Below are 26,680 nucleotides of genomic sequence, written 5' to 3' on the forward strand. Positions count from 1 at the left end.
CAGCAATAAAGGATTTAATTGAGGGACCGGATTTTTTTTTTATTTTTTTTTATGACGATCAAACAATGCATTCTTCCAAGAGATGTTATTTTGAATTAGACCTCACAGTTTCTGCCGACCAAATAACAGCGGGCAGTCCCGAGATACTGCAGGTGAGCGACCGTTTCAGGCCATTCAGGCGTGACAACTTTTTCTTTTTCTTGTTCTCCTTGTTCTTGTTCTTCTGCTTGTTCTTCTTCTGCTGCTGCTGCTTCTTCTTCTTCTCTTCCTCCGGTCGGAGCGTTACGCGTCACTGGAGCAAACCATTTGGTTGCTAGGACTCGGGGTAACGTGCTGTGTAAAGAGGTATGATACACGCAGAGCAGAGGTAAGCTAAAGTAATGTCGAATTATCCGTGGCTTTCTAAAAGCTCATAATTAAGCATAACTTCAAATGACTCAACTCTGTCCCTAATCCGTTACGATGACGGTGAACCTGTTACATGTGTGCGGGGGTTGTTCGGTTATACTATGTTTGGGGTTGTAGTAGTGAGAGCCGGTCCTTTCAAATTGGGAATAGAATTGTTTTCGTCGAAGTGAAACATTCTTTTTGTACCATATACTGAATCTGTTTATACTGGCGCAAAGCTAAGACCAAGGGACGTGCAACTGCACTCTATATTACATTAGCTTCAGTCTTATGATATAACTTGCTTTTACCCGCCAGAAAGATATTCGTGTGTCAGCTGCACAATGTAGATAAAGCACACACGCTCAATGTGTTGTGTCCCCGGGGAACACATCTTAGATAAGTAAAGCAGCCAAAGCAATATTAACAAACAACATACTCATCATTCACAACCATGACGATGTGTGTGCACCGGGCTTGTGGTCTTTGAATTTGTTATTTAATTATTATTATTATTAATCAGTTTAGTGACCAACTGAGACAGAGGGTGACAGTCTGTCTGCTAGTGGTGACACTTGAGGACGTGGGGTGTGTAAAATAATGATTTCATGTTTTTTAATTCATAAAGTCACAATGGATTCAATGTCACACACCAGACCAGGTACCAAGTGACTATAAGGAGGCAGATATGGAAGTGCAGGTTTTAGGTGTGGTGCAGTCCCCCCAAGATAAATTTGTTTTCTTTTTCTTTTTCAAAGGAAGAAAAAAGTGGTGTGGGTGTGTTTTTATTACCAGGTATTGATTAGAACTAAGGCACTTGTTTGTTTAAAAAATATATATATATTTTAAAATAATATTACAAAACATACCCTATGTATTTTGTATAATTGTATATAATTTAATATAATCTGTATTATTAATATGTATACCAGGCGGAACACTTCTTCTTTTCCTTTTGTTGTCCCTTTAGCACATTTTAATTTTATTTTAATGGGATTCAAATTAAACGGTCAAGCATTATCATTAAACAAAACATAACCAAGGCGGCACGGTGGACGACTGGTTAGAGCGTCAGCCTCACAGTTCTGAGGACCCGGGTTCAATCCCCGGCCCCGCCTGTGTGGAGTTTGCATGTTCTCCCCGTGCCTGCATGGGTTTTCTCCAGGCACTCCGGTTTCCTCCCACATCCCAAAAACATGGAGTCATTCGAGACTCTAAATTGCCAGCAGCCATGACTGTGACTGCGAATGGTTGTTTGTTTTTATGTACCCTGCGATTGGCTGGCAACCAGTTCAGGGTGTTCCCCGCCTCCGGCACGATGACAGCTGGGATAGGCTCCAGCACGCCCGCGACCCTAGTGAGGAGAAGTGGCTCAGAAAATGGATGAATGGATGAAAACATAACCATGAAGAAATTAATTATGGTTGTTCTTCAGTCATCAGTCACATTTAAAAAAAATAAAATAAAAAAAAAATTCACAAATTCTGCCAGCGTATGTAAACTTATGAGCACAACTGTACATATATGCAGTCATTTATGTACCCCTCTCATATTGGAATGAAAATGTAGGCTACACCTTTTTCATAACCACCAGGTGGCAGTGGCATATTAGAATGAAAGTGAACACTTTTCTCATAACCTCTAGGTGGCATTGGTATTTTGGAATGAAAGTGTACAGCTTTATAACCTCTTGATGGTCGCATACATTTATAAAATGTGAAATGTTTTTCCATTTTTCCCCTATACCTATGTATTATGCACACTCTTGACTTGACAATTTTTTTTGGGGGGGGGGATGCGCATTATACACGAGAAATGACGGTACATCTAGCCTTTGACATCAACAAAAAATTTCTATTTTGGATTCTTCTTTTGTAATGATTTTCCATTCTTATACGGCAGCCTCTTTCAATTATTGTTTATTTTTGGAGGAGTTCCTATAGCAGGTAACTGTAATGCTATAAAGGGTTTAGGTCTGGAGATTGACTTGGGCAAGTATGGCAGCAATGGCAGGTGGTAAAGTGGTCGTTTCCCGACCCGAAGGTTGTGGATTTGATCCTCATCACTTGTGACCATGTCAAAGTGTCCTGGTGCAAGATACCTAAGCCCTAGTTGCTCCTGATACTATGTAATCAGTAGGTGAATGGGAGACGGTGTTAAAGCTCTGAGTACCTTGAAGGTAGAAAAGTGCTATACAAGTGAAAGTCCACTTGCTGGGCCAGTGTAAAAGCATCCACTTCTTTCCCCTATGGACTCCTTTGCTATTTTGGCAGTGTTTTGGGGGGCATTATCTTGTTGCATAATGAAAGGTCTCCCAATATGTTTGGTTGCATCTTTCTTTAAATTGGCAGGCAAAATGTTTCTGTCGCCATCCATTTTCTATGCTGCTTATCCTCACTAGGGTCACAAGTGGCGACTAGTTCGGGGTGTACCTCGCCTAAATGTCAGCTGGGAATGGCTCCAGCTCAATTGTGACCTGAATGAGGATATGTACTGTACTTCAGAGACAAATATTAAGGGCTAAGGGGAATGGGAGAAAAAAGGACAAAAACTCAAATCTACACCATTTTCTATTTCACTTTGCTCACAACATCTTATTTATAGTTCCCACCTAGCTCAAGTTATTTTGTATCTTTCAAGGGGTTTCGTGCATATTTGCCTTAACCAATGATGACGTCCCAGCCACCGCCACAGCAAAGAGAGCCATTGGTGAACAGCGTACATAAAGGAAGATTCCCTGACAAGGCGAATATCAACAAAGTTGGCCTGCATGACAGGGCCCAGTGGGCCAGCAAGGGCGAGTTCCTTCTGTCCGTGGCGGGCCAGATCATTGGCTTGGGCAACGTGTGGAGGTTCCCATACTTGTGCTACAAGAATGGAGGAGGTAAACTAAATGAGGGAAAGCAGTGCAGGAGTGAAGAGATGAGCTTCTTGCACGTACCCATTTTGCCTAAATGTCCCTCTTACAGGCTAATCTTTTTCTGGCATTCATAAGGTTTATTGCATCTACTTCACAGTATGAATAATAAAAATAAATGTTATTTGTGTGTCCAGGTGTGTTCTTTGTACCTTACCTTTTGTTCCTGGTGCTATGCGGTATCCCCCTGTTCCTCCTGGAGACTTCACTGGGCCAGTACACGAGCCTGGGCGGGGTCAGTGCCTGGACAAGCATGTGCCCAATATTTGGAGGTATATTTGTATTGCACCTCATATTTAAAGGCCAAATTAAATTAACTGACAGATAATAATCAAACAGAACAACAAAGTTGTGCAAATAACAGCACTTCTTATTGCACTTGCTTTCTTCTCTGTCCAAATAAAATTGGCACAGCTGAAAGTATAACATTGAGTCACCATCTATGCCAAAAATTAAACCATCCACCCCCTGGAATCATAATGGCACCACCCGTCTGTTGTTTATCCTTCATAAAACAGGAAGTTGCCTACTAACTAACAAGCAGATGGACAAACAAAAACAAATGTGAGGCTCCTCAAATTGTATCACACTTTAGTTTTGCCTTGGAGGAGGTCTGTGCTGTACTTGTACTCGTGTTTCTAAAACAAAAGAGCTAATGGAGGTCTGAGAGTATTACACAAAACTCTATTGGCCTGATTTACTAAAATCCTAAATCAAGGGCGCTGAATTGTATTTTCACTCATTCTAACAGATTGTGTGCATGTAAAAAAGGAGAAGGCTATTTTTTAAGCGTGTTTTGTTCTTCAGTTTGCGCTGATTGTTTTCACCATGGAAAATTTGAGAGAGCGCTGCAAGTGCAAAATGAAGTTTGAAAGTGTTAAATATTTCTTTGCACTTATAAAATGTATTATATTCTGGTAATTATAACATCATATGAACTCTGCTCTAGTATGAAGACAAAAAAGGTCGTTTCTACTGCCTCCTCTCACTCTGATATTTTGATATCACAAAACAGACAAAACATGTTTGGTGGATACTAGTTGCGTCAAGACATAAGATAACTAACTGCCTGTTCATGTTAGTGTATATGACTTCACTTAAGAAAAATAGTTGGGCACTTCTTAGCAGCCATCAGCCTTGTTGTATTTGAACTGTCTCCTTGCATGCCATATTATTTTAAATTGTATCACTCATTTCTCTCAAAATACTTGTCCTGTCTCTTGTCTATTAAGGGGTCACATTTTCCCAGTGACCAAAGTAATGGAATTGGAGGTGTTCGTGGAGAAGAGTTACGGAAAATAAATCTCTCGCTGATCATGTTGGGGAAGCCACCAACCGCCCATGTTTTGTGTATTTAACTCGCCGTGAGTGCATGGCATTTGAATGTACACAATGTGCCCATTCTGTACAAATTTTTATTTAAACCTTGAGACAGCACACTTGAAAAACTGCCCTGAGAGATAGTCACAGTGCCCCCAAATGACCCAGACACAAGGAAATGCAGCCTTGAAAGGAGTTTGTCATAAGTGATATGGCATGACTCCTTCTTGTGACTGGCTCCGGGTCAGTCCTTCGATAATTCAGAAGCTCCAAAGTTGCATTTGTGAATGGACCATATGTTGCAATATGTCGCCTCTAATTTTGCCTTCCCCTTCTCATCAAAGAGACGCACAACAGCGCCGTTTGCACCTGCCTTGCAGACGCGGTATTTAAAGCCTCAAAATCAGACTGTAATTTGCTTCAGGTTTCATCAATCACATTGTGTGTGCTAAATTAATCTATTTGCGTGTACTACTCCAAGAATGCACAAAATGAACTGTGTGTCACTTTAGCACATTTGACAGATGCAATCCCGGGTGTGCCTGCTTAGTACAGTAAATCAACTTCCACGTCTGTTTGCGTGAGCAATCAAGTTTCTGCCCATTTATCAGTGTACTGTATTTACTTGTGGTCCACAACCACCAGATGGTTATAAAATGTGCTTGTTCTTGTCTGTCTGCAGGTCTAGGCTATGCTAGCCAGATGATGATCCTGCATGGATGTGTGTACTACATTGTCATACTGGCCTGGGCTCTCTTCTACCTGTCTTCCAGCTTTCAGGCAGAACTTCCCTGGTCGCACTGTAACAACTCGTGGAACACTGGTCAGTTATCGCAGTAGCTGTTGTCAAGTACACACGTGGACAAAATCTTGGCACCACTCTGTAATGAAGGAAAAATCCACAGTGGTCACATAAATAACTCTAATCTGAAAAAAATAAAGAAAGAAATAAATAATGAAAATAAAAAATTTTGTCCACGTGTGCACATGTGGAAAGGTGCAGTGTGAAGTCTCATGTGTATTTGTATGCTTCCCTGCAGAGGCTTGTTTTATGTTTGATCATCACAACCAGGCATCCAATGGGAGCAACCTACCGGAAAACGTCACGTCCCCTGTTATGGAGTTTTGGGAGTGAGTGTATCCTTAATGATGCTTCATTGTTCATAAATCAGAGTTTTGCTCATTGTAACAACTGTCTGTGTGTGCTGCAGGCGAGAAGTGCTACATCTGCCTGATAGCTTAGACAATCTTGGTCCAATTAGCTGGAAGTTGGCATTGTGTCTTGCTATTGTCTGGCTCGTCTGTTACTTCTGCGTGTGGAAGGGCATTAAGTCCTCAGGAAAGGTGAACATATAAAGCCTTCACTTCCCCCAAAAAGTACTTAATAGCAGCAACATTCCCCTGGACTTGTCTGACATGATACATTTCATTTTGTAGTTTTCCATTGCTTTTCATTGTCATCCTTCTTATTTCCTTTGCAATTTGTACTTTCTAGGTGGTGTATGTCACAGCCACCTTTCCATATGTGATGCTCTTTGTGCTGCTGGTGCGTGGCGCCACCCTGCCTGGAGCAACCCAGGGAATAATCTACTACCTCAAACCCAACCACACTCGCTTGGCAGACCCGCAGGTGCAGACAGACATATTTGTCCGTAAAACATGAATTTAAGGTTTTGTATCACCATGTGTCCCCGAATGTGGATACAAATTCTTGAATTTTAGAGAACATCAACCAACAGAATTCAGAATCAATCTTATATTACAAGATTGGTCGCAAAACCTTCTCGAGTGTACCTTTTCTTCACTGTCTCCTCTCTTTGTAGGTATGGATGGATGCAGGTACCCAGATCTTTTTCTCTTTTGGAATCTGTTTGGGGAGTCTCACAGCCCTTGGCAGTTACAACAAATACAACAATGACTGTTACAAGTAAGACACTTTATCATACAGTCATACACACATATAAATTAATTCTTCAATTCAAGACCATACTCTGTGAAATGGGAGAAGCCGATGGTCAGATGGCTTCCAGAAAGAATGAATGGAATGGCCCAAGAAAACACATTTGGACATAGCCACACCTTAAAGAAAAGCCTCAGCCACCCAAATTCCCACACTCAACTTAGTCGTGCCCAAAAACAGCCAAGCACTTAACTTTTGGCTTCTTTTCATCGTTAACCTGCAATGCATGGCCATCAACTCACTACATACTGTTGCCAGATGCACTTAAATATAATGTGTACTGTGTTTTGTGTAAACTTTTACTTCCTCAATATTTCGTTTCTTGTATGTGTCTGTGTCTGCCTACAGAGATTCGTACCTTCTGTGCCTCCTGAACAGTAGCACCAGTTTCTTGGCAGGGTTTGCCATCTTCTCAGTGCTAGGCTTCATGGCGGAGGAGCAAGGAGTGGACATCGCCACTGTGGCTCAATCAGGTGAAAACACAACATCAAATACATATTAACCAAATATTTTTGATTTGCCTTTTTATTGTATTGCACTAGTGGGGAGTAAGATACTTTTTGTTTTATTTTGCCTTGTGTGTGAAGAACAAAGGGCTGCTTGTCCCAAAGTAACTATTTTCAAAGTTGGAGCGTTCATCATATCTCACGTCTGCATATTGCGCATGCTGTTAGCGTACCTCAGCGGACCTCATTTCAGCCACTATCCGAGAACTAACGCTGGCTCTTTGTGGCTTGAGAGTTACTTTTCTGGAAGATATATTTTTTGTGATTAATGTCCTCACAGGACCAGGCCTGGCCTTCATCGCCTTCCCCAGAGCTGTTGCCATGATGCCTCTTCCCCAACTCTGGGCCATCTGCTTCTTCCTCATGATCATCATGTTGGGGCTGGACACACAAGTGGGTCTCTATCTCACATGCACACCCACAAACACACTCACACACCAGGGTTCGACATTAACGCTGGCCCAATGGGACGGGGCTACGACACCGCTGCCTCTCCACCACCTACGTATAGATGCTGGAGCACTCGGCCCAGTACAAATTTCTACGCCACCAAAAATGTCCACCTGCTGAAAATGGCCCAAAACTGCATTTTCCGTTTTGACCGAAATACTTTTATCGCAGAAACATCCTGTCTGAGATAGGGTGTTGTGATGACGCATGGAAAACCCACGACTGGCACATATTTGACTGGACAAACGAGCACAAATCAAATCACTTATTAGTGAATGAACACCAAATCACACGCATCTTAGTCAACTGGTATATGGAGTTGCTGAGCCGGCACATTGAGGAAGGCTGGGCCTGGCTCCCTCCATCCGCAAGGCCACCCAGGGCATTCCCCCAGCCTAACTGAAGTGCCCCAAACAGTCCCAAAGGGGCGGGCACGGGTACCGCACCCCCACTCACCATGGCCAAGCCCCACACCCCCCACCAAGCGCGCATTAATATTGGGGAGACTGGTGGGTGGATGATGACCCTTAACCGTCACCCCCACAGAGGCCAACCAGCTCTCCAAAGGATGTGCGAATGTATGTTGTGCTTTTAGAAATTCGTGGGGATAAAGGCATGACGGGCCAGAGAGCAGGCCGGTGCAGAGTGCAGGAACACCTGGCCAAGTATCCTCCCCAGCCCGAAACTCCCCTCACTGACGGGTGTGTGATGCATTAAAAACTGGAGGACATGCAGAAGGGGGCAATCAGACCGGAGACCAGCACAGATGTGCCAGGAGCCGGCCCGGTGTCCGTCCCATCATGCCTCGTTGCAGCCCCCCAGGGGACCCTGAATGAGATGTGAATGCACCCAATGTGCGAAATATGTACAGTGTGAGTAATAAAAATGTGCTGAGTGTGTGAAGTAAGAGGCTACACTCCTGCGGGTCCGACCCCACACAGCCCGAGCGAGAGAGAAGAACACGGCCCTCCACCCGGAGACCAGGACGACGCCCCCGGAGTGGGGCCAGCGGGCACCCCCCTGGCACCCAGGGACCGAGAGCAGCCCCGGGACCAGAGGGCAACATGGACAAAACCCAACCCAAGAGGAGGAGGGGGAAGCACCCAGCATCTCCAGAGGCCCACACAGCAGCTCAGTCGCAGACCAGTTTTTCTTTGTTATCCGTTTAGTTCTTACATTTAGCAGAGATATTTTCTAGTGTTATCAGAATCAGAATCATCTTTATTTACCAAGTATGTCAAAAACACACAAGGGATTTATCTCCGGTAGTTGGAGCCGCACTAGTACGACAACAGACAGTCAATTGACAGAAAATACTTTTGAGACATAAAGACATAGAAAACACAGTCACTGAGCAATAAAATGCGACCAGTAGTGTGGTAATGCTGGTACAATAAAAACATTTTTCTTCTTGACAATTGTGCAAAAAGATGCAGAGTCCTCTAGCAATTAGAGCAGTTTGAAATGACTAATAGAGCAATAGAGACTGGCACAGAGACTTAAAGAAATTGATGCAGTTTAAAGTGATTAGTACTGCGATAATCTGGGACAATGTCAATTGTGCAAATGTTGCAGATGCTACTCCGCACATGGGTGGCCAGTATTGGTCCACAACAGATAGTGCAGTGTGGCGAGACCACTACAGTAAGTACACGAGTAATGTGTAATTGGCCTGACAGACGTGATAAACTCAAGACAAATTTGGCAGAATTTTGCGATGGGGTTGTAAATTTACTGTTTATGAAGGTAATAGCAAGAGGGAAGAAGCTGTTGGAATGTCTGCTTGTTTTAGTTTGCATTGTTCGGTTACGCCTACCTGAGGGAAGGAGCTGGAAGACGTGACCAGGATGTGGAGGGTCCAAGAGGATTTTGCATACTCTTGTCTTAGTTCTGGCAGCGTGCAACTCTTCAATGGGGGGTGGGGGGTACCGACAATCTTTTCAGCAGTTTTGATTGTCCGTTGCAGTCGGAGTTTGTCCTTTTTTGTCGCAGCACCAAACCAGACTGTGATGGAAGAACACAGGACTGATTTGATGACTGCTGTGTAGAACTGCCTCAACAACTCCTGTGGCAGGCCGTGCTTCCTCAGAAGCCGCAGGAAGTACATCCTCTGCTGGTCCTTTTTCAGGATGGCGTTGATGTTGATCAACATGAGAGACATGAGAGACTGTCATTCCCAGGAACTTGAAGGTCTCGACGGTTGACACAGGGCAGTTGGACAGCGTGAGGGGCAGATGCGGTGAAGGATGTCTCCTGAAGTCCACAATCATCTCTACAGTCTTCAGCGTGTTCAGCTCCTCGTTGTGTTGGCCGCACCACAGCTCCAGCCACTTCCTGTCGATACGGCGAGTCGTTACCGTCTTTGATGTGGCCGATGATTCTGGTGTCGTCTGCAAACTTCAGGAGCTTGACAGTCAGGTTCGCTGAGGTGCAGTCGTTCGTGTAGAGACAGAAGAGCAGCGGAGAGAGGACACATCCTTGGGGCGCCCTGGTAGTGCGTGTAGATGACGTGGTGTCCCTCAGCCGCACCTGATGTGTTCTGCCCGTCAGGGAGCTGTAAATCCACCGACAGATGGCAGGCGAGACGCTGAACTGGAGAAGCTTTGAGGAGAGGAGTTCGGGGATGAAGGTGTTGAACGCAGACCTGAAGTCCACGAGCAGGATCCTCTCGTAGGTGCCCGCGTCCTCGAGGTGTTCTCGGATAAAGTGCAGTCCTGTGTTGACTGCATCAGCCGCAGACCTGTTTGCTCTGTAGGCAAACTGCAGGGGGTCCAGCAGGGGACCTGTGACGCTCTTGAGGTGGTCCAGCCCGAGGCCTTCAAAGGACTTTATGACCACAGATGTCAGGGCAACAGGCCTGTAGTCATTCAAACCCGAGATTGCAGGTTTCTTGGGGACTGTGATGATGGTGGAGCATTTGAAACAGGATGGTACCTCGCACAGTTGCAGAGATCTATTGAAGATCTCTGTGAAGACTGGAGCAAGCTGGTCCGTGCAGACTTTGAGGCAGCATAGGGACACAAGGTCTGGGCTTGCCGCTTTGTTAGTCTTTGTTGTTTGAAGATGCGTCTCACATCCTGTATGTGGATGGTCAATGCAGAAGTCAGAGGTGTGGTGGTGCGGCTGGATTGATGTGGGGTGTGAAAGTGTATTTTTAAAAAATCTGCAGTAGAAGGTGTACAAGTCGTCGGCTAGTCTTTTATTGTTCTCAGCTTGGGGGGTTGGTCGCTTGTCATTGGTTAGCGATTGTAATCCATGCGAGACTGATTTAGTCGTTAGCGGAAAACTGTTTTTCTAATTTTACTGCATAATTACTCTTTGCAATGTTAATTTCTTTAGAAAGCTGGTTTCTAATGTGAGTATACAGGGCCCTATCCCCACTTCGATATGCGTGTTCTTTAGCCTGGCAAAGTTGCTTAAGTTTGGCAGTGAACCATGGCTTGTTGTTATTGAATGTGCGCAATGACTTTGTTGATACACACACCTCTTCATCCATCCATCCATCCATTTACTACCGCTTATCCGAGGTCGGTTCGCGGGGGCAGTAGCTTTAGCAGGGACGCCCAGACTTCCCTCTCCCCAGCCACTTCATCCAGCTCTTCCGGGGGGATCCCGACGCATTCCCAGGCCAGCCGAAAGACATAGTCTCTCCAGCGTGTCCTGGGTCGTACCCGGGGTTTTCTCCCGGTGGGACGTGCCCGGAACACCTCACCAGGGAGGCATCCGAATCAAATGCCCCAGCTACCTCATCTGGCTCCTCTCGATGTGGAGCAGCAGCGGCTCTACTCTGAGATCCTCCCAGATCACCGAGCTTCTCACCCTATCTCTGAGGGAGAGCCCGGACACCCTGTGGAGGAAACTCATTTCGGCCGCTTGTATCCGGGATCTTGTTCTTTCAGTCACGACCCACAGCTTGTGACCTTAGGTGAGTGTAGGAACATAGATCGACCGGTAAATTGAGAGCTTCGCCTTTTGGCTTAGCTGCTTCTCTATCACAACGGACCGATACAAAGTCCGCATCACTGCAAACACTGCACCGATCCGCCTGTCGATCTCCCGTTCCATTCTTCCCACACTCGTGAACAAGACCCCAAGATACTTGAACTCATCCACTTGTGGCAGGATCTCATCCCCGACCCGGAGAGGGCACACCACCATTTTCCCACTGAGGACCATGGTCTCAGATTTGGTGGTGTTGATTCTCATCACAGCCGCTTCATACACTGCTGCGAACTGCTCCAGTGAAAGTTGGAGATCACGGCTTGATGAAGCCAACAGAACCACATCATCTGCAAAAAGCAGAGATACAATGCTGAGGCCACCAAACCGGACCCCCCTCTACGCATCGGCTGCACCTTGAAATTCTGTCCATAAAAGTTATGAACAGAATTGGTGACGAAGGGCAGCCTTGGCGGAGTCCAACACTCACCGGGAACGAGTCCGACTTACTGCCGGATATGCGGACCAAACTTTGACTCTGGTCGTACAGGGACCGAACAACCCGTATCAGGGGGTTCGGAACCCCATAGTCTCGAAGCACCCCCACAGGACTCCCCGGGGGACACTGTTGAACGCCTTCTCCAAGTCCACAAAACATGTACACTGGTTGGGCGAACTCCTATGCACCCTCGAGGACCCTGCCGAGGGTCCACTGTGCCACCGCCAGCCATTAGGAACTCCAGGCGAATCTCATCCACCCCCGGGGCCTTGCCACCGAGGAGTTTCTTAACCACCTCGGTGACTTCAACCCCAGAGATAGGAGAGCCTGCCTCAGAGAACCCAGACTCTGCTTCCTTATGGAAAGGCGTGTCAGTGGAATTGAGGAGGTCTTCGAAGTATTCTCCCCACTGACTCACAACGTCCCGAGTCGAGGTCAGCAACGCCCCATCCCCAGAATACAGTATTTATGGTGCACTGCTTCCCCCTCCTGAGACTCCGGATGGTGGACCAGAATTTCCTCGAAGCCGTCCGGAAGTCTTTCTCCATGGCCTCACTGAACCCCTCCCATACCAGAGTTTTTGCTTCAGCGACCACCAAAGCTGCATTCCGCTTGGCCGGCCGATACCCATCAGCTGGCTCAGGAGTCCCACAGGCCGAAAAGGACCGATAGGCTTACGGCCACAGCTCTGGTCGGTGGAGGCGCGGAACATGGTCAACTCGGAGTCAATGTCCCCCGCCTCCCCCGGTACATGAGCAAAGTTCTGTCGGAGGTGGGAGTTGAAGCTACTTCTGTCAGGGGATTCTCCCAGACGTTCCCAGCAGACCTTCACAATACGTTTGGGCCTGCCACGTCGGACCGGCATCTTCCCTCACCATCGGAGCCAACTCACCACCAGGTGGTGATCAGTTGACAGCTCCGCCCCTCTCTTCACCAGAGTATGAAGAGAGGGGCGGCCGCAAGTCTGATGACATGACCACAAAGTCATTCATCAAACTGTGACCTAGGGTTTCCTGGTCCCAAGTGCACGTGTGGACACGCTTATACTTGAACATGGTGTTCGTTATGGGCGATCCGTGATGAGCACAGAAGTCCAATAACAGAAGACCGCACGGGTTCTGATCGGGGGGCCGTTCCTCCCAGTCACGCCCATCCAGGTCTCACTGTCATTGCCCACGTGAGCATTGAATTCCCCCAGCGGGAGCGCTCTCCAGCACCCGCTCAAAGGACTCTAAAAAGGGTGGGTACTCTGAACTGCTGTTTGGGGCTTAGGCAAAAACTACAGTTAGGACCCGTCCCCCCACCCGAAAGTGGAGGGAGGCTACCCTCTCGTCCACCGGGGTGAACCCCAACGTACAGCTGAGGGGCAATAAGTATACCCACACCTGCTCGCTGCCTCTCACCGTGGGCAACTCCAGAGTGGAAGAAAGTCCAACCCCTCTCGAGAGGATTGGTACCAGAGCCGAAGCTGTGCGTGGAGGCGAGTCCAACTATATCTTGTCAGAACTTCTCGACCTCACACACCAGCTCGGGCTCCTTCCCTGCCAGAGAGGTGACATTCCACGTCCCAAGAGCCAGCTTCTGTAGCCGGGGATCGGATCGCTAATGTCCCTGCCTTCGGCTACCGCCCAGCTCGCACTGCACCCAACCCTTATGGCCCCTCCCACAGGTGGTGGGCCCATGGGAAGGGGGACCCACGTTACCCTTTCGGGCTGTGCCCGGCCGGGCCCCATGGGTGCAACTCTTCACAGAAACTGATATAGGATGTCACAGTGTCCCTATATTCATCCAGGCTGCCAGCTGAATTTTCAAAGACGCTCCAGTCTGTGCACTTTAGACAGTTTTGAAGTTCTGTCTTTGCTTCATTGGTCCACTTTTTCACTGTTTTCACCGTAGGCTTCGCGCATTTAATTTCTTGCCTGTATGTTGGTATTAAGTGAATTAAGCAGTGATCAGACCAGCCCAGAGCTGCACAAGGTATGGCACGGTATGCATTATTTAGCGTGGTAGGACAGTCTATGTGCTGCTTGTATTTAGGAAGTTTGTGGTTGAATTTAGCTATGTTAAAGCTTTGTTAAAGTCCCCAAGAATAATGAGGGGTGAGAATGCGGCATTCGTGTTCGCTTGAGGAGTAATGTAAACACCGGCGAAAATGAAAGATGCAAGCTCACGTGGCGAGTAGAATGGCTTGCAGTTAAAAAAACAGTGACTCTAAATCCGGGCTGCATTGTGTGCTGATCTTACTTACGTTGGTACACCATTTTTCGTGGATATAGAAGCATATCCGGCTGCCTGTTGTTTTCACTGATAACTCCGTGATGCGGTCTGCCTGGTGTAGATGGAAGGAAGCATTACGGCGCCATCGGGACGCATTCACAAAGCAATGTCTCCGTGAAGCACAGGGCAGCGGAATGTCCGAAGTCTTTACTGGTCTTAGTCAGAAGATGATATACTCTATGAAAAGATTTTGTCATTGGTTAATGTTGATAGATTGTTTATCTTTCCAGTTTAACAATATTGTTTTTCTAGCCATTGCTAAAATTTCTCGAAGTATTGGTTGAGTGTGTTTATTTGGAAGATCTCTACCTTTTAAATCACCCAATAGACAAAGATTAGGAGAAATTGGAATCCTACAGTACAAAACTGAGGAGAGTTTCTGTGTAACTAGTGACCAGAATCGCTGTACACGTGTACAATGCTAAAGAGTGGGAAAATAAGTGTCTGGAGTGTTTTCAGTACAATGAGTGCATATGTTTGATTTTGAAAAGCCCATTTTATGCATACCATATTGCATAATGCAGTGGTGGGCAAACGTCTTGGCTCAGGGGCCACATTGACTTTTAAAATTTGACAGGCGCGCCAAGCCAGGACCAGATGGTTACATATCCCAAAAAAAAAAAAACTCATTATAGTGTTAAAACTTAGATTTACTTTTAATGGGAGCAGTGTTGTTTTGTTTATCACCTTTTTTTTTGCCAGTGCATCAAAGTGTGCTGTTAGTTTTGTTGTGGCAATTCTCAGAGGTGTTCATCACTCAGCTCGGATCTGTAGGGTGTTTTGTTAGTGTTCATCACGCTAAAAGTCTGTTCACACACATGTAGAGCCAAACACCACCAGCATCATCTGTGCCCCCCATCTGGATTTTTGGAAATTTGTCTCCGCTTAATGAAGCATATAACTCATCCAGTTTGAGAGTTGAACTTATTTTTTAAGACATTATCGCATTGGAGATCAATCAGTTTCATTTGCAGTTCCCGTGACGCTGTTTCAGGGTCTTGTGTAACTGAATCTTGGATGGCAGTTTCAGATAAAGGTATTTTGCTGAGCCTGCAAGCTTAATTTTAACCGCTGAGCTGAGCCGTAGCTATCAGTTCCTGCGTTGATTGGCTGTTAGCATAATCGGCATGCTTGGTAGAAAAGTGACGGCTGGTGTTATATTCCAAATTAAAATATATTAACCAAACAAATTAGACATACAGCCTTTGACAGGTCTTCAGTGAAAAAGTATTTAGTAGTCCATTCTATATTAAACACTCACTGTTGACTTTTCTTATCTTTGGCAGAGTAAAAATGTATCAATGTACCTACCGCACTACCTGGTGGAACCACTGGGCATTACAGGACAACATGGTGGAACCACTCAGCATTACAGGACAAGGTCAAACTAAGGTAGTCATGATTTTTTAGATGATTTGGGCGATTCTGGGTCCAATCTTTGGGGGGCCGGATATGGCCCGCGGGCCGTTTTTTGACCACCCCTGGCATAATGTGTGATCTATGGAGTACAATCGGCTCTCGCTCTCGTACAGTGCAGACACCTTTATACTCTCTCTGCTTGCTTCGCTTTTAGAGCTTTTTAAACCTGTGGGACTGTACTTTTTTTTTGTAGATAGTCAGTTGTTGCTATATTCCAATATTTTCTGATACCATCTCACCATTACGTGAGCGTGGCCTGCTAATTACCACAAGACTTCAATTAGTAACAAGACCAGCAATCAAGATGCCTCCCTTTTCCACTGAGGACTATCACGGACTGCTGCAGAGGATGTCAATCCTGGAAACGAAAATCCCCACCGTCTTGAAATGTATGTGGATGTAAATGGACAGTCGGGGAATGAAACCACTCTACCGATGTCTCAAAATGGTGAGCAGAAGTGTGCTAACAGACAGCCACATATCTCAACAAAGAGGACGGATGTGGACTGTGGAAAGGGTAATGGACCATACAGCAGTTCTCCCTGGAATTACTGGGAGCAAAGCCCAAAGATAAGGGAGGACTCAACACCAGCAGATTACTGATGAATCCGGCTAGCCTGCGTTGCGGGCTACTTCAACGCAGAGTAAGCGGCCGTGAACGGTCGCTACAGCGAAGGGCAAGAAAAAAGGACGCATCCCTCACCACCCCTGAAAGGTATGAAACTAAATCATAGAAGAAAAAAATTGCACCCCAAACCTTAATAGGTTGTGATGGAGCTGTCAAGGATGTGAAATGTTTTTCAGTGAAAAGAACACCAAAGTACTGTGTTTTACCAATTACATGGTGTCTGATATCGCTAAAAAAAATCTTGGAGATCACTAATCACAGCACCCAACTGTTAAATCTGTCATTATACACACAGGGGCCCAATCAGAGGTACTGAAGCAAGATTACATTGATCTCCTAACAAAAGTGCAATGTTTGGATGCTGAGGTTTTTATTAGTGGTCCTCTCCCACTTGTACGATTTGGAGATGAACGATTCTGTAGGCTCAGTCATTTAAATATGTGGCTCAAAAAAGTGTATGGCACTATCCGTGAGTTTCATTGACAATTTCTGAATTTTATGGTAGCGCAGACATCTTTACAAGGCAGGCGGTTTCTGCCTAAATAGACTAGGGGTTAAGTTATTGGCTGCCAACATTTTTTAGTGTACGTCATTCAGCGGCCCAAAAGAAAACACTGGCCTTGGTGATGCAGTTGTTCCCAAACAATTGGAGGAACAGGAGATAAGGCGACAGGAGGTGCAGACGGATTCATCAGGGTCATCCAAACAATCTGAGGAGCGAATGACAAATGAGATGAGCCAGCACGTTGAATCTCCCACACCCCTCCCTGCCCCAATGGCGCAAAGCCCAACGCAAAACTCACTCTCTACTAGCCTAAATTCTCTGCTAGGTGTGACGGACAGGATGAAGGCGAGTGCCAATATTGGAATCCAACGTTTGTGTATTCTTTGAAATACAGATTCTTCCAAAAGTTCAGACAACCTCTATGTCTATTAAGAAAAGGTACATAATTGAGAGCACCGCCACTAAGTTTATGGAGACCGTTGCTGTGCCACAAACAGAATCCTGAGACACTTGATGAACTTTTGGATAATTTCATCTGTAAAATCTCAAATGTCATGAATGTTGTAAGACAATCTTGAGGCGACCTAGAACACAGTGGAGGAGCACAATGATGATAAAGACCTCTAAATCAAAGTGTAGGAAAGCAGAACGTAAGTGGAGAAAAACTAAACACCAAATTGACTATGATCTCTACAGACAAAGACTTTGTAATTTTTACCAAGAGTTAGTCAGGGCTAGACAGCAACACTCTTCTGAAATCATCAATAAGAACTTCAACAATACTATAAAAAAAATTAAAAGAAAAGAAAAGAGAATTGCTGTTAGTAAATACCTGGAGTCACTCTCTTTAAAAACCAAAGACCAAGTCTGAAACCTTGGTGTTCTGATAGATTCTGACCTGACTTTCAACAGTCATATAGAATCAATTACTAAAACTCCCTTCTACCATCTGAAGAACATATCCAGAGTGAAGACTTGCATGTGTCAAGCAGACCAGGAGAAGCTCATCCATGCTTTTATTTCAAGTAGACTTGACTATTGTAATGGTCTTTTGACTGGACTCCCTAAAAAGAGCATTAAACAGCTGCAGCTCATTCAGAATGCTGCGGCTCGGGTTCTGACCAGAACAAAGAGGTCAGAGCATCCATCCATCCATTGTCAACACCGCTTATCCTGGTTAGGGTCGCGGGGCGCTGGAGCCTATCCCAGCTGACTTCGGGGGAAAGCCGGACTACACCCTGAACTGGTCGCCAGTCAGTCACAGGGCACATATAGACACGGACAACCATTCGCACTCACATTCACACCGTCACTGAGTGGGAACTGATCCCACGCTGCACGCACCAAAGTCAGGCGAGTGTACCACTACACCATCAGTGACAGGTCAGAGCATATTACTCCAATTCTAAAGTCTTTACAATGGCTTCCACTCACCTTTAGAATAACTTTTAATTATTTCTGCTACTGGTCTATAAATTACTAAACGGTTTAAGTCCTGAGTACATGAATGAAATGCTAATGGAATATAAACCCAGTAGGGCTCTGAGATTGACAGACTCAGGTCAAATAGTGGAGAACAGAGTCCAAAGCAAACATGGTGAAGCAGCATTTAGCTATTATGGAAATGGAATAAGTTGCCAACAGTGACGTCAGCCCCAAGTGTGCATGTTTTTAAGGCCAGGTTAAAAAGGAGGAGCATCTGCTCCATTTGCACACTGATTGAGGAGTATCTGCAACATTTGCACAACGAACATTGTCCCAGATTATCACACTACTCATCACTTTAAACCGCACACACTCCTACCGATCAATGCAAACTAGAACTAGTAGACATTCCAACAGCTTCTTCCCGCTTGCGATCAACTTCTTAAACACCTAACCTACAATTCCATTACAACATGCTGGCAATTTTTTTACTTGAGTTCGTTGTCACATTTCTGTGGGGCCAATTATGTATTACTCGTGCACTCACTGTAGTTGTCTCGCCATGCCGCACTATTTGCATATCCTGGCCACTCATGCCAGAGTAGCATCTGCTCCATTTGCACACTGATTGAGGAGTATCTGTAACATTTGCACAACCAACATTGTCCCAGATTATCGCACTACTCGTCACTTTAAACCGCATACACTCCTTGAAGTCTCTGCGCCCTTTGCACAATGGTCAATGCACCGGACTATTGCAATATTAGTCATTCGGACTGCTCTAAGTGCTAGAGGACTCTGCATCTTTTTGCACAATTGTCAAAAAAATAAATAATAAATGTACCGGCATTACCAGATAACTAGCAACCCTTTACTGCTCAGTGACTGACAAAAAAAAAAAAAAAGTCTTTATGTCTCAAAATTGTTCTGTCAATTGACTGTCTGTTGTCGTACTTGAGCGGCTCCAACTACCGGAGACAAATTTCTTGTGTGTTTTTTGGACATACTTGGCAAATATGATGATGATTCTGATTCTGAACACACAAAATACAACCAAGAGTTGAATTTTATGATATATTTAATGACATCTATAAGGGATCTAGAGGGAAACACACAAAGGGGTCTAACTAAAGAAAGAAAATAACACTAATAATGGTAAAAAAAAAAGAAGGAAAATAGGTGTACGAAAAGGGAAATAGAACATCGTGTGTTGGACTAAAGTGGAAAACGCGAGCGTTAACGCGTCCATTCTGGATGAGAGAGAGAGAGGACAAAGTAGAGCTTTTGTCTGAAGCTAGTAATTTCCCCGGAATTATTAGGCACTAATATTGTAAAGTCTGGCAAAAGTTTGCCTTGTCTACTCACGAGCCTAGGTTCAAGCTGGTGGGTGGTGGTCTCTCTCCGGGCGCGTCTTAGGAAGCAAGGTGACAGATTTGGTTGAAGATGAAAAAGATGTAAAACAAGAAACAAACAAGGCAGAAGACGAAAAATGGTTGGTCGTCACACCTCACGAACGACTGCACCTCAGCGAACCTGAGTGTCAAACTCCTGAAGTTTGCAGATGACACAACTGTCATAGGCCTCATCAAGGACGGTGACGAGTCTGCATATCGACAGGCGCCAACCAGTCAACACCGTTCCACCACACATACATATAATCACCAATATACAAAAAAATTCAAAGTAAATGAAAAACAATACTATACAAGTACATCTAAACACACACACAGCCCACTAACCAGCCAATATTTCTGAATATGCATGTACATACATATTAATACATATTATACACAATGTACACATCAAGGCACAAGATTAATAAGCAGTGTTGGAATGTCAGTGCTAAGTTAATATCTTATTAATTTATTGATTGATTTATTCTTTGAAACATTATTCTTAATTTGTACAATTGCAATACCTTGATTTCAATGAGGTTAGTAAATATAGCCGTGAATGCCGTTGTACTAATCATTTCCTCAAGGGGCTTAAATAATACAGTATAAAGGCGCTGAATACGAAATAATCACTAAAACTATGAATATACAGTGTCGATACCATTTCTGACAGAGCCACCACAACTTGGCTTGTCAGGCCACCACTTACCAAGGCTTAATGTCGGACCCTGGACACACAGCGTCTCTATGATATACTTACAACTTTGCTTGTCAGTGATCTTTTGTTCTTATGCAAAAAAAAAAAAAAAAGGCTGAAATCTCCCTGTTGTACAGTTTGTAAGTCTGGAGGCGCTGATGACATCTGTGACCGACTTGTACCCCCATCTGATCAGACGCGGCTACCGCAGAGAGCTGCTGCTGCTGTTTATATGTGTCGTATGCTTCTTGATCGGGTTGATCATGGTGACGCCGGTAACATGACCTCTGAGTGAACATGTTGAACTAACCTGTCAGTTTGGATTTCATGATACTAAGTAGTCAACTTTGTGTGTGTGTGTGTGTGTGTGGCTTTGTCTTTTTCTTGCCGGCGATGCAGGGTGGTCTGTATGTGTTCCAGGTATATGATCATTTCTCCTGCAGTGGAGCCAGCCTGCTGCTTCTCTCCATCTTCCAGTCTATTGCAATTGGCTGGATCTATGGTATGAATCATAGCACTGTATCACATCCTAGCATTCAAGTTGCATGTTTTTATCTCTCATGTGTTTGAGTCCAGATTGTTGAAAATTAAACATAAAAGCTAATAGAAACCAGGGAGCGAAATGACACAAAAACAGTTTTTGTTATTAAATTACTTACACACTCTAGCTTTCCACTTCCTCCCTTCCGTGGACATTCCACTCGGAGTCAGTAGACCGAACATGGCCGCAGCTTACCCTCTGTTGTAAGGAGACTGGCTCAAAGCCAGGGCCTTGTCTGTCTCCTCTGGAGCCTCAATCAGCCCCCCCCCCCCTCACAGTCTGGTGGCCCCAGGGAACCACTATTCCAGCCAGACCTGCGCAGGGACGAGGGCATTTTTAAAAACAACTCTGACATGGTGGAATAAACCATTTGGACACAAACTGTGCAAGAACATGCCCTGTCATGTCAATTAAGGCTAAAAAAAAATGCAATAAAAAGAGAAGTATCTTTTCACGTGATAATGATTAAGACAAAATGTTAGTAGTGTACACTGGTGCAACTGAATACGAAAGAAACTTTTTAATGGCTCTCCCCAGCAGTAGATGAATGCAGTGCTGGGATTCAGAAAAGAAGAATAACGTTGAGGGGGAATTCCACAGCAATGTAAACTCCACTAAACATTTTGCTCCTTACTTTTATGACTGACTATGGCTGTGACAGCCAAAAAAAATTACATTTATCATGTCTGTCTTCAGGTGAGCTTAAACTTGGGGTCGTGTGAGGATAACGACAAGGTTGTGAAGCTATGCCACTCAGTGCCTATGGTTAGATCACTAGCCAGAGCTCAGTGCTTTCTTAAATTACAGTGGCTCGTTAAAGGAAAATTCATATCTCGTTTGGAATTGTATATACATTACAACCCCAATTCCAATGAAGTTGGGACGTTGTGTTAAACATAAATAAAAACAGAATACAATGATTTGGAAATCATGTACAACCTTTATATTTAATACACTATAAATACATGATATTTAATGTTCAAACTGATAAACTTTATTGTTTTTAGCAAATAATCATTAACTTAGAATTTTATGGCTGCAACATGTTCCAAAAAAGCTGGGGCAGGGTCATGTTTACCACTGTGTTACATCACCTTTTCTTTTAACAACATTCAATAAATGTTTGGGAACTGAGGACACTAATTGTTGAAGCTTTGTTGGTGGATTCTTGCTTGGTGTACAGCTTCAGCTGTTCAACAGTCCGGGGTCTCCGTTGTCATAGTTTACGCTTCATAATGCGCCACACATTTTCAATGGGACACAGGTCTGGACTGCAGGCAGGCCAGTCTAGTACCCACACTCTTTTACTACGAAGTCACACTGTTGTAACACGTGCAGAATGTGGTTTGGCATTGTCTTACTGAAATAAGCAGGGGCGTCCATGAAAGAGACGTTGCTTGGATGGCAGCATATGTTTCTCCAAAACTGTATGTAGCTTTCAGCATTAATAGTGCCTTCACAGATGTGTAAATTACCCATACCATTGGCACTAACACAGCCCCATACCATCACAGATGCTGGCTTTTGAACTTGGCATCCATAACAGTCCAGATGGTTCTTTTCCTCTTTGGCCCGGAGAACACGACGTCCACAATTTCCAAAAACAATTTGAAATGTGGACTCGTCGGCCCACAGAGCACTTTTCCACTTTGCATCAGTCCATCTTAGATGAGCTCGGGCCCAGAGAAGCCGGCAGCCTTTCTGGGTGTTGTTGATAAATGGCTTTTGCTTTGCATAGTAGAGTTTCAAGTTGCACTTGCGGATATAGCGCCGAACTGTATTTACTGATATTGGTTTTCTGAAGTGTTCCTGAGCCCATCTGGTGATATCCTTTACACATTGATGTTGGTGTTTGATGCAGTGCCGCCTGAGGGATCAAAGGTCACGGGCATTCAATGTTGGTTTTCGGCCTTGCCGCTTACATGAAGTGATTTCTCCAGATTCTCTGAACCTTTTGATGATATTATGGACCGTAGATGATGAAATCCCTAAATTCCTTGCAATTATACGTTGAGGAACATTGTCCTTAAACTGTTCGACTCTTTTCTCACGCACTTTGCTTGTGAATGACTGAGCAATTCAGGGAAGCTCCTTTTATACACAATCATGGCACCCAATTAGCCTGTTCACCTGTGGGATGTTCCAAACAGGTGTTTGATGAGCATTCCTCAACTTTGTCTTTTTTGCCACCTGTCCCAGCTTTTTTGGAACATGTTGCAGCCATAAAATTCTAAGTTAATGATTAAAAACAATAACGTTGATCAGTTTGAACGTTAAATATTTTGTCTTTGTAGTGTATTGAATTAAATATAAAGGTTGTACATGATTTGTAAATCATTGTGTTCTGTTTTCATTTATGTTTAACACAACGTCCCAACTCAATTGGAATTGGGGTTGTACTTTTTAAGTACTTTGTCCTCTCGTTATAGCGGTAAAATATATTGTGACTAATATTTGAACCACAAAGAGACTTTTTTTCTTTTTTTTTTTTTTTTTTTTCTTTTTTTTTTTTGCCCAAAGGTGCTGAGCGCTTTTGTTCAAACATCAAGGACATGACAGGCCACAACCCCCTACTGCTCTTCAAGCTGTGCTGGAAATACCTGACGCCAGCCGTGTGCACTGTAAGTGACCTGCCATTAATTATAATGTACTTGGGCTCCAACTAACTATTATTTCAATAATCAATTAATCTGCTGATTTGTATTTTCGATTGATCGAATGACTTTTAATAATAATAATTGCCATCCTTTACTTTTTAGAAAATGGTTCATAACGTGTCAGAAAATGGGCAAAAATGTTGCTCATTATTGTCCAAAGTATAAGTTTGCAAATGTCTTATTTTGTTTAAACACAAAGATAATCCATGTGCTTTCACGGAGGACTACAGAAATCTGGGAATATTTACTTAAATTCCAAGGATTTGGACCATTTCAAGTTAAGCAATATTTATAAATTAGTAATCAAGTATCAAAATAGTTCTCTATTAATTTGATAATTGATTAGTCGTCAGTTAATTGTTGCACTTCCATCATGTACTGTGCATACAGTATTTTAAATGTATTTGTATCCCATGTTTTCATAAAAACCTCCTTTGTGTGACTTTGTACCGGCATTACCAGATAACTAGCAACCCTTTATTGCTCAGTGACTGTTTTTTGTCAGTGTATTTATGTCTCCAAAGTGTTCTGTCAATTGACTGTCTGTTGTCGTTCTAGACCGGCTCCAACTACCGGAGACAAATTCCTTGTGTGTTTTTTGGACATACTTGGCAAATACAGATGATTCTTATTCTGATTGTAGGCTACCTTCCTGTTCTCCCTGGTCTGTTGGTCTCCATTGCACTTGGGGAAAGGCCTGGTTGCTCCAGGTTGGGCAAGAGCACTAGGCTGGCTCCTCACCCTGTCCTCTGTGTCTCTGCTTCCAATCTGGGCCATCTATGCACTCGCCATTACGCCTGGCACTCTCACACAGGTTCTGAGTTGTCCTTCAGCTGCTTGTGCTCCTCGAGCCCAAATGTTGTTGATGCATATTTAACCTCTGTATGTTCTTGTCACCCCATAGCGCTTTTGCTATCTGTGCAACCCCACCGTAAACTTGCCACAAGCCTTTCAACGCTGTCCTGACAACTCGACCACATACAGCGTTGCACTCCCTCTCAGCGACAAGCCAAAGGAAACAATCGGCGACATCATCTGAGACCATGTGGCTTAGCGGCGCTACATGATGCACTGACGCCATGTCGATGTCATTCAAGAGGGTGGAGTTGGTTTGAATCTGAGACTGCAAAAGCTTTGCCCACCCAGCAAATACAGTTCTAGTCAGTTTTTTTTACAGTCGAATGATTATTATTCTTTCTTAATGATGCATTTTGGGGGGGATTCTCATTGTTAAAAGTTTTAAAGGGTACCAAAATAACTAATATCGCTTCTGTGCAACAAAAAAAGCCTTTTGTGTTTCCTGATAAGGGCATGACAGAGGATGTGAGGATATATCACTGTACTGTGTCATTTACCCCCCTTTGTTGAATTAATCAGTGGCTAACATACTCTGGTACTGGTATAATTTACATAGCACAATGCAGCAATTGCTATACTGCTTAAAAGCTCAGCCTTGGAGAAGCAGATCACTTATTTTGGGACATACGAACAAAACATCACTTTGGGTTGGGTTTTTTTCTTTGACTCTGTCAGAGCTTGTCATTTGGGTAAGTTGTACAAATTTGGTTTTGAAGTGGGATGTTATGCTGCCAACAAATGCCTGACGTTACACATCAATAGTCACCTGACTGCCATGAATGTTCCCTTCTGTGAAGGCATCATCTTTCATGTTAAAGGGAAGGCCTCAAATTTTGACTCCCATTATATCTTATACCAACTAAGCCGCTCTGTGAGAACATTCTTTTAGACGCAATTTTAATGAATATATAGCCAAGAACTTTTTCAACCTGCTTTATTTGGACTTTGTTCCTGCTTCGAATTGTTTACATGGCAACAAGTTGTGCTATAGGTTTTAAATCAGCCAAACTCATTTGACAAAGTATCAAGTGATTTTACCCACGACTTCCTTTTTTTTAGTCACTTTGACTCACATGTTCAAGTTGTATGTGCAGTTTCTGCAAATCAAAAATACGAACCTGTGAATCCTGCTATCAGTATGATTGATGTGACACCTTAATCGAAAAAATAACTCACCACTCCAATGACATGAAAGCTGTTGTTTTCGTATGTGTGACGGATATACTGATGGATTTTTTATATTATTGTATTCCAAAAAAAGGTTCCTGATACTTCTCATATTCAACTGTTTTGTTATAGTCTATAAGCACAGAGAAATTACAATTACCGTACTCTGACTAGAATGTTTAAATTGCCATGACTTTACAGTACTTGAGACTCAATATGTCAAAATGTGTGAATGTGTATTGTACATCTGTTTAAATGGGCAATAATTCCTGAACCATTGTGATGAGATGTTTCAGTACTACAACACTGAAATCAGGTGCGCACGTGTGTGAGAGAGAGAGAGAGCGAAATGTTTTTTTTGCAGCGCTTCATTATTTCTATAAAGTAAATCAATAAATACACTATGCATTGTGAACTAAAGAGTGTGTGCCATGTTCTTTCATTTAAAGTGTGTGTTCTTGATATGAGATGCAAAACGTGGTCATAGAAGTGAAGCCCACAGGGCTTAGTCTCAAGGTAACAGAAGCTTGGAACACACTGAGAAGATGCGCAAACTCACATCAGGTGTTCCATAAGAAGCATGCCATGTAGTTCCTCTCATCCCATTTTCATCCTTATGGGAATTTTAGCAATCAGAAAAAGAAGAGTTGGAGCAGGTGATGGGATTGTGACACCACCACTTACAGACAGAGCTCGGCGGTTATGTAAAAGGATCGGCTTGTCAACGATCTGTATTGGATTCTCCCCTGTCCCAGTCACGGTAGGCGGTGGGCTGGTTCCATACACGTGGCATGGCACGTGGAGGCCCTCGATAGTTGTTTTGGTGATGTGCTGTAGCCTGCGGGTAAATGTGTGTGTCGGGGCGGGGGGGATAACATTGGCGGTTTATGTCCATATGGTTGCTTTGGCATATATCTCCGTCTCAGATGATAGGGATTAAAAAGCATCCAATGGGTGAGTGTGTGACATTCAAAGAGGGAGGGAGATAACGTTGTGGGGATTCGAGCCAAAGTGTGTGTGACATCAGAGCAACCTGATCAAACATCCTATATCACACAAACCCCTTATTTGCTTTGACTTTACAGATGACTTTTACTGCGGCTAATACACTTGACAGTTTGGTGTGATGATCGA

General features: G+C 44.1%; 1 protein-coding gene across 3 annotated transcripts; it reads left to right on the forward strand.

The window, feature by feature from the left end:
* The first annotated feature begins 277 nt into the window (after nucleotides 1-277).
* LOC133410465 (sodium- and chloride-dependent GABA transporter 2-like) lies at nucleotides 278-25,966 on the forward strand. Of its 3 annotated transcripts, none has more exons than XM_061691694.1 (15): nucleotides 278-345; nucleotides 3,028-3,271; nucleotides 3,442-3,576; nucleotides 5,307-5,447; nucleotides 5,665-5,755; nucleotides 5,836-5,968; nucleotides 6,120-6,254; nucleotides 6,448-6,551; nucleotides 6,933-7,057; nucleotides 7,371-7,483; nucleotides 20,461-20,598; nucleotides 20,723-20,825; nucleotides 23,385-23,485; nucleotides 24,165-24,335; nucleotides 24,426-25,966. In XM_061691694.1, exons 2-15 carry the CDS (start codon nucleotides 3,055-3,057, stop codon nucleotides 24,558-24,560), a joined length of 1,842 nt encoding a protein of 613 aa, XP_061547678.1. In that variant the 5' UTR covers nucleotides 278-345; nucleotides 3,028-3,054; the 3' UTR covers nucleotides 24,561-25,966. The 3 variants fall into 3 exon arrangements, with proteins under 3 accessions (XP_061547678.1, XP_061547669.1, XP_061547686.1); XM_061691685.1 differs by having other exon boundaries at nucleotides 301-367; XM_061691702.1 differs by lacking the exon at nucleotides 3,028-3,271 and having other exon boundaries at nucleotides 309-367.
* The last annotated feature ends 714 nt before the right edge of the window (nucleotides 25,967-26,680 follow it).

The sequence above is a fragment of the Phycodurus eques genome, chromosome 1 (assembly GCF_024500275.1).
Source record: "Phycodurus eques isolate BA_2022a chromosome 1, UOR_Pequ_1.1, whole genome shotgun sequence".
NCBI classification, from domain to species: domain Eukaryota; kingdom Metazoa; phylum Chordata; class Actinopteri; order Syngnathiformes; family Syngnathidae; genus Phycodurus; species Phycodurus eques.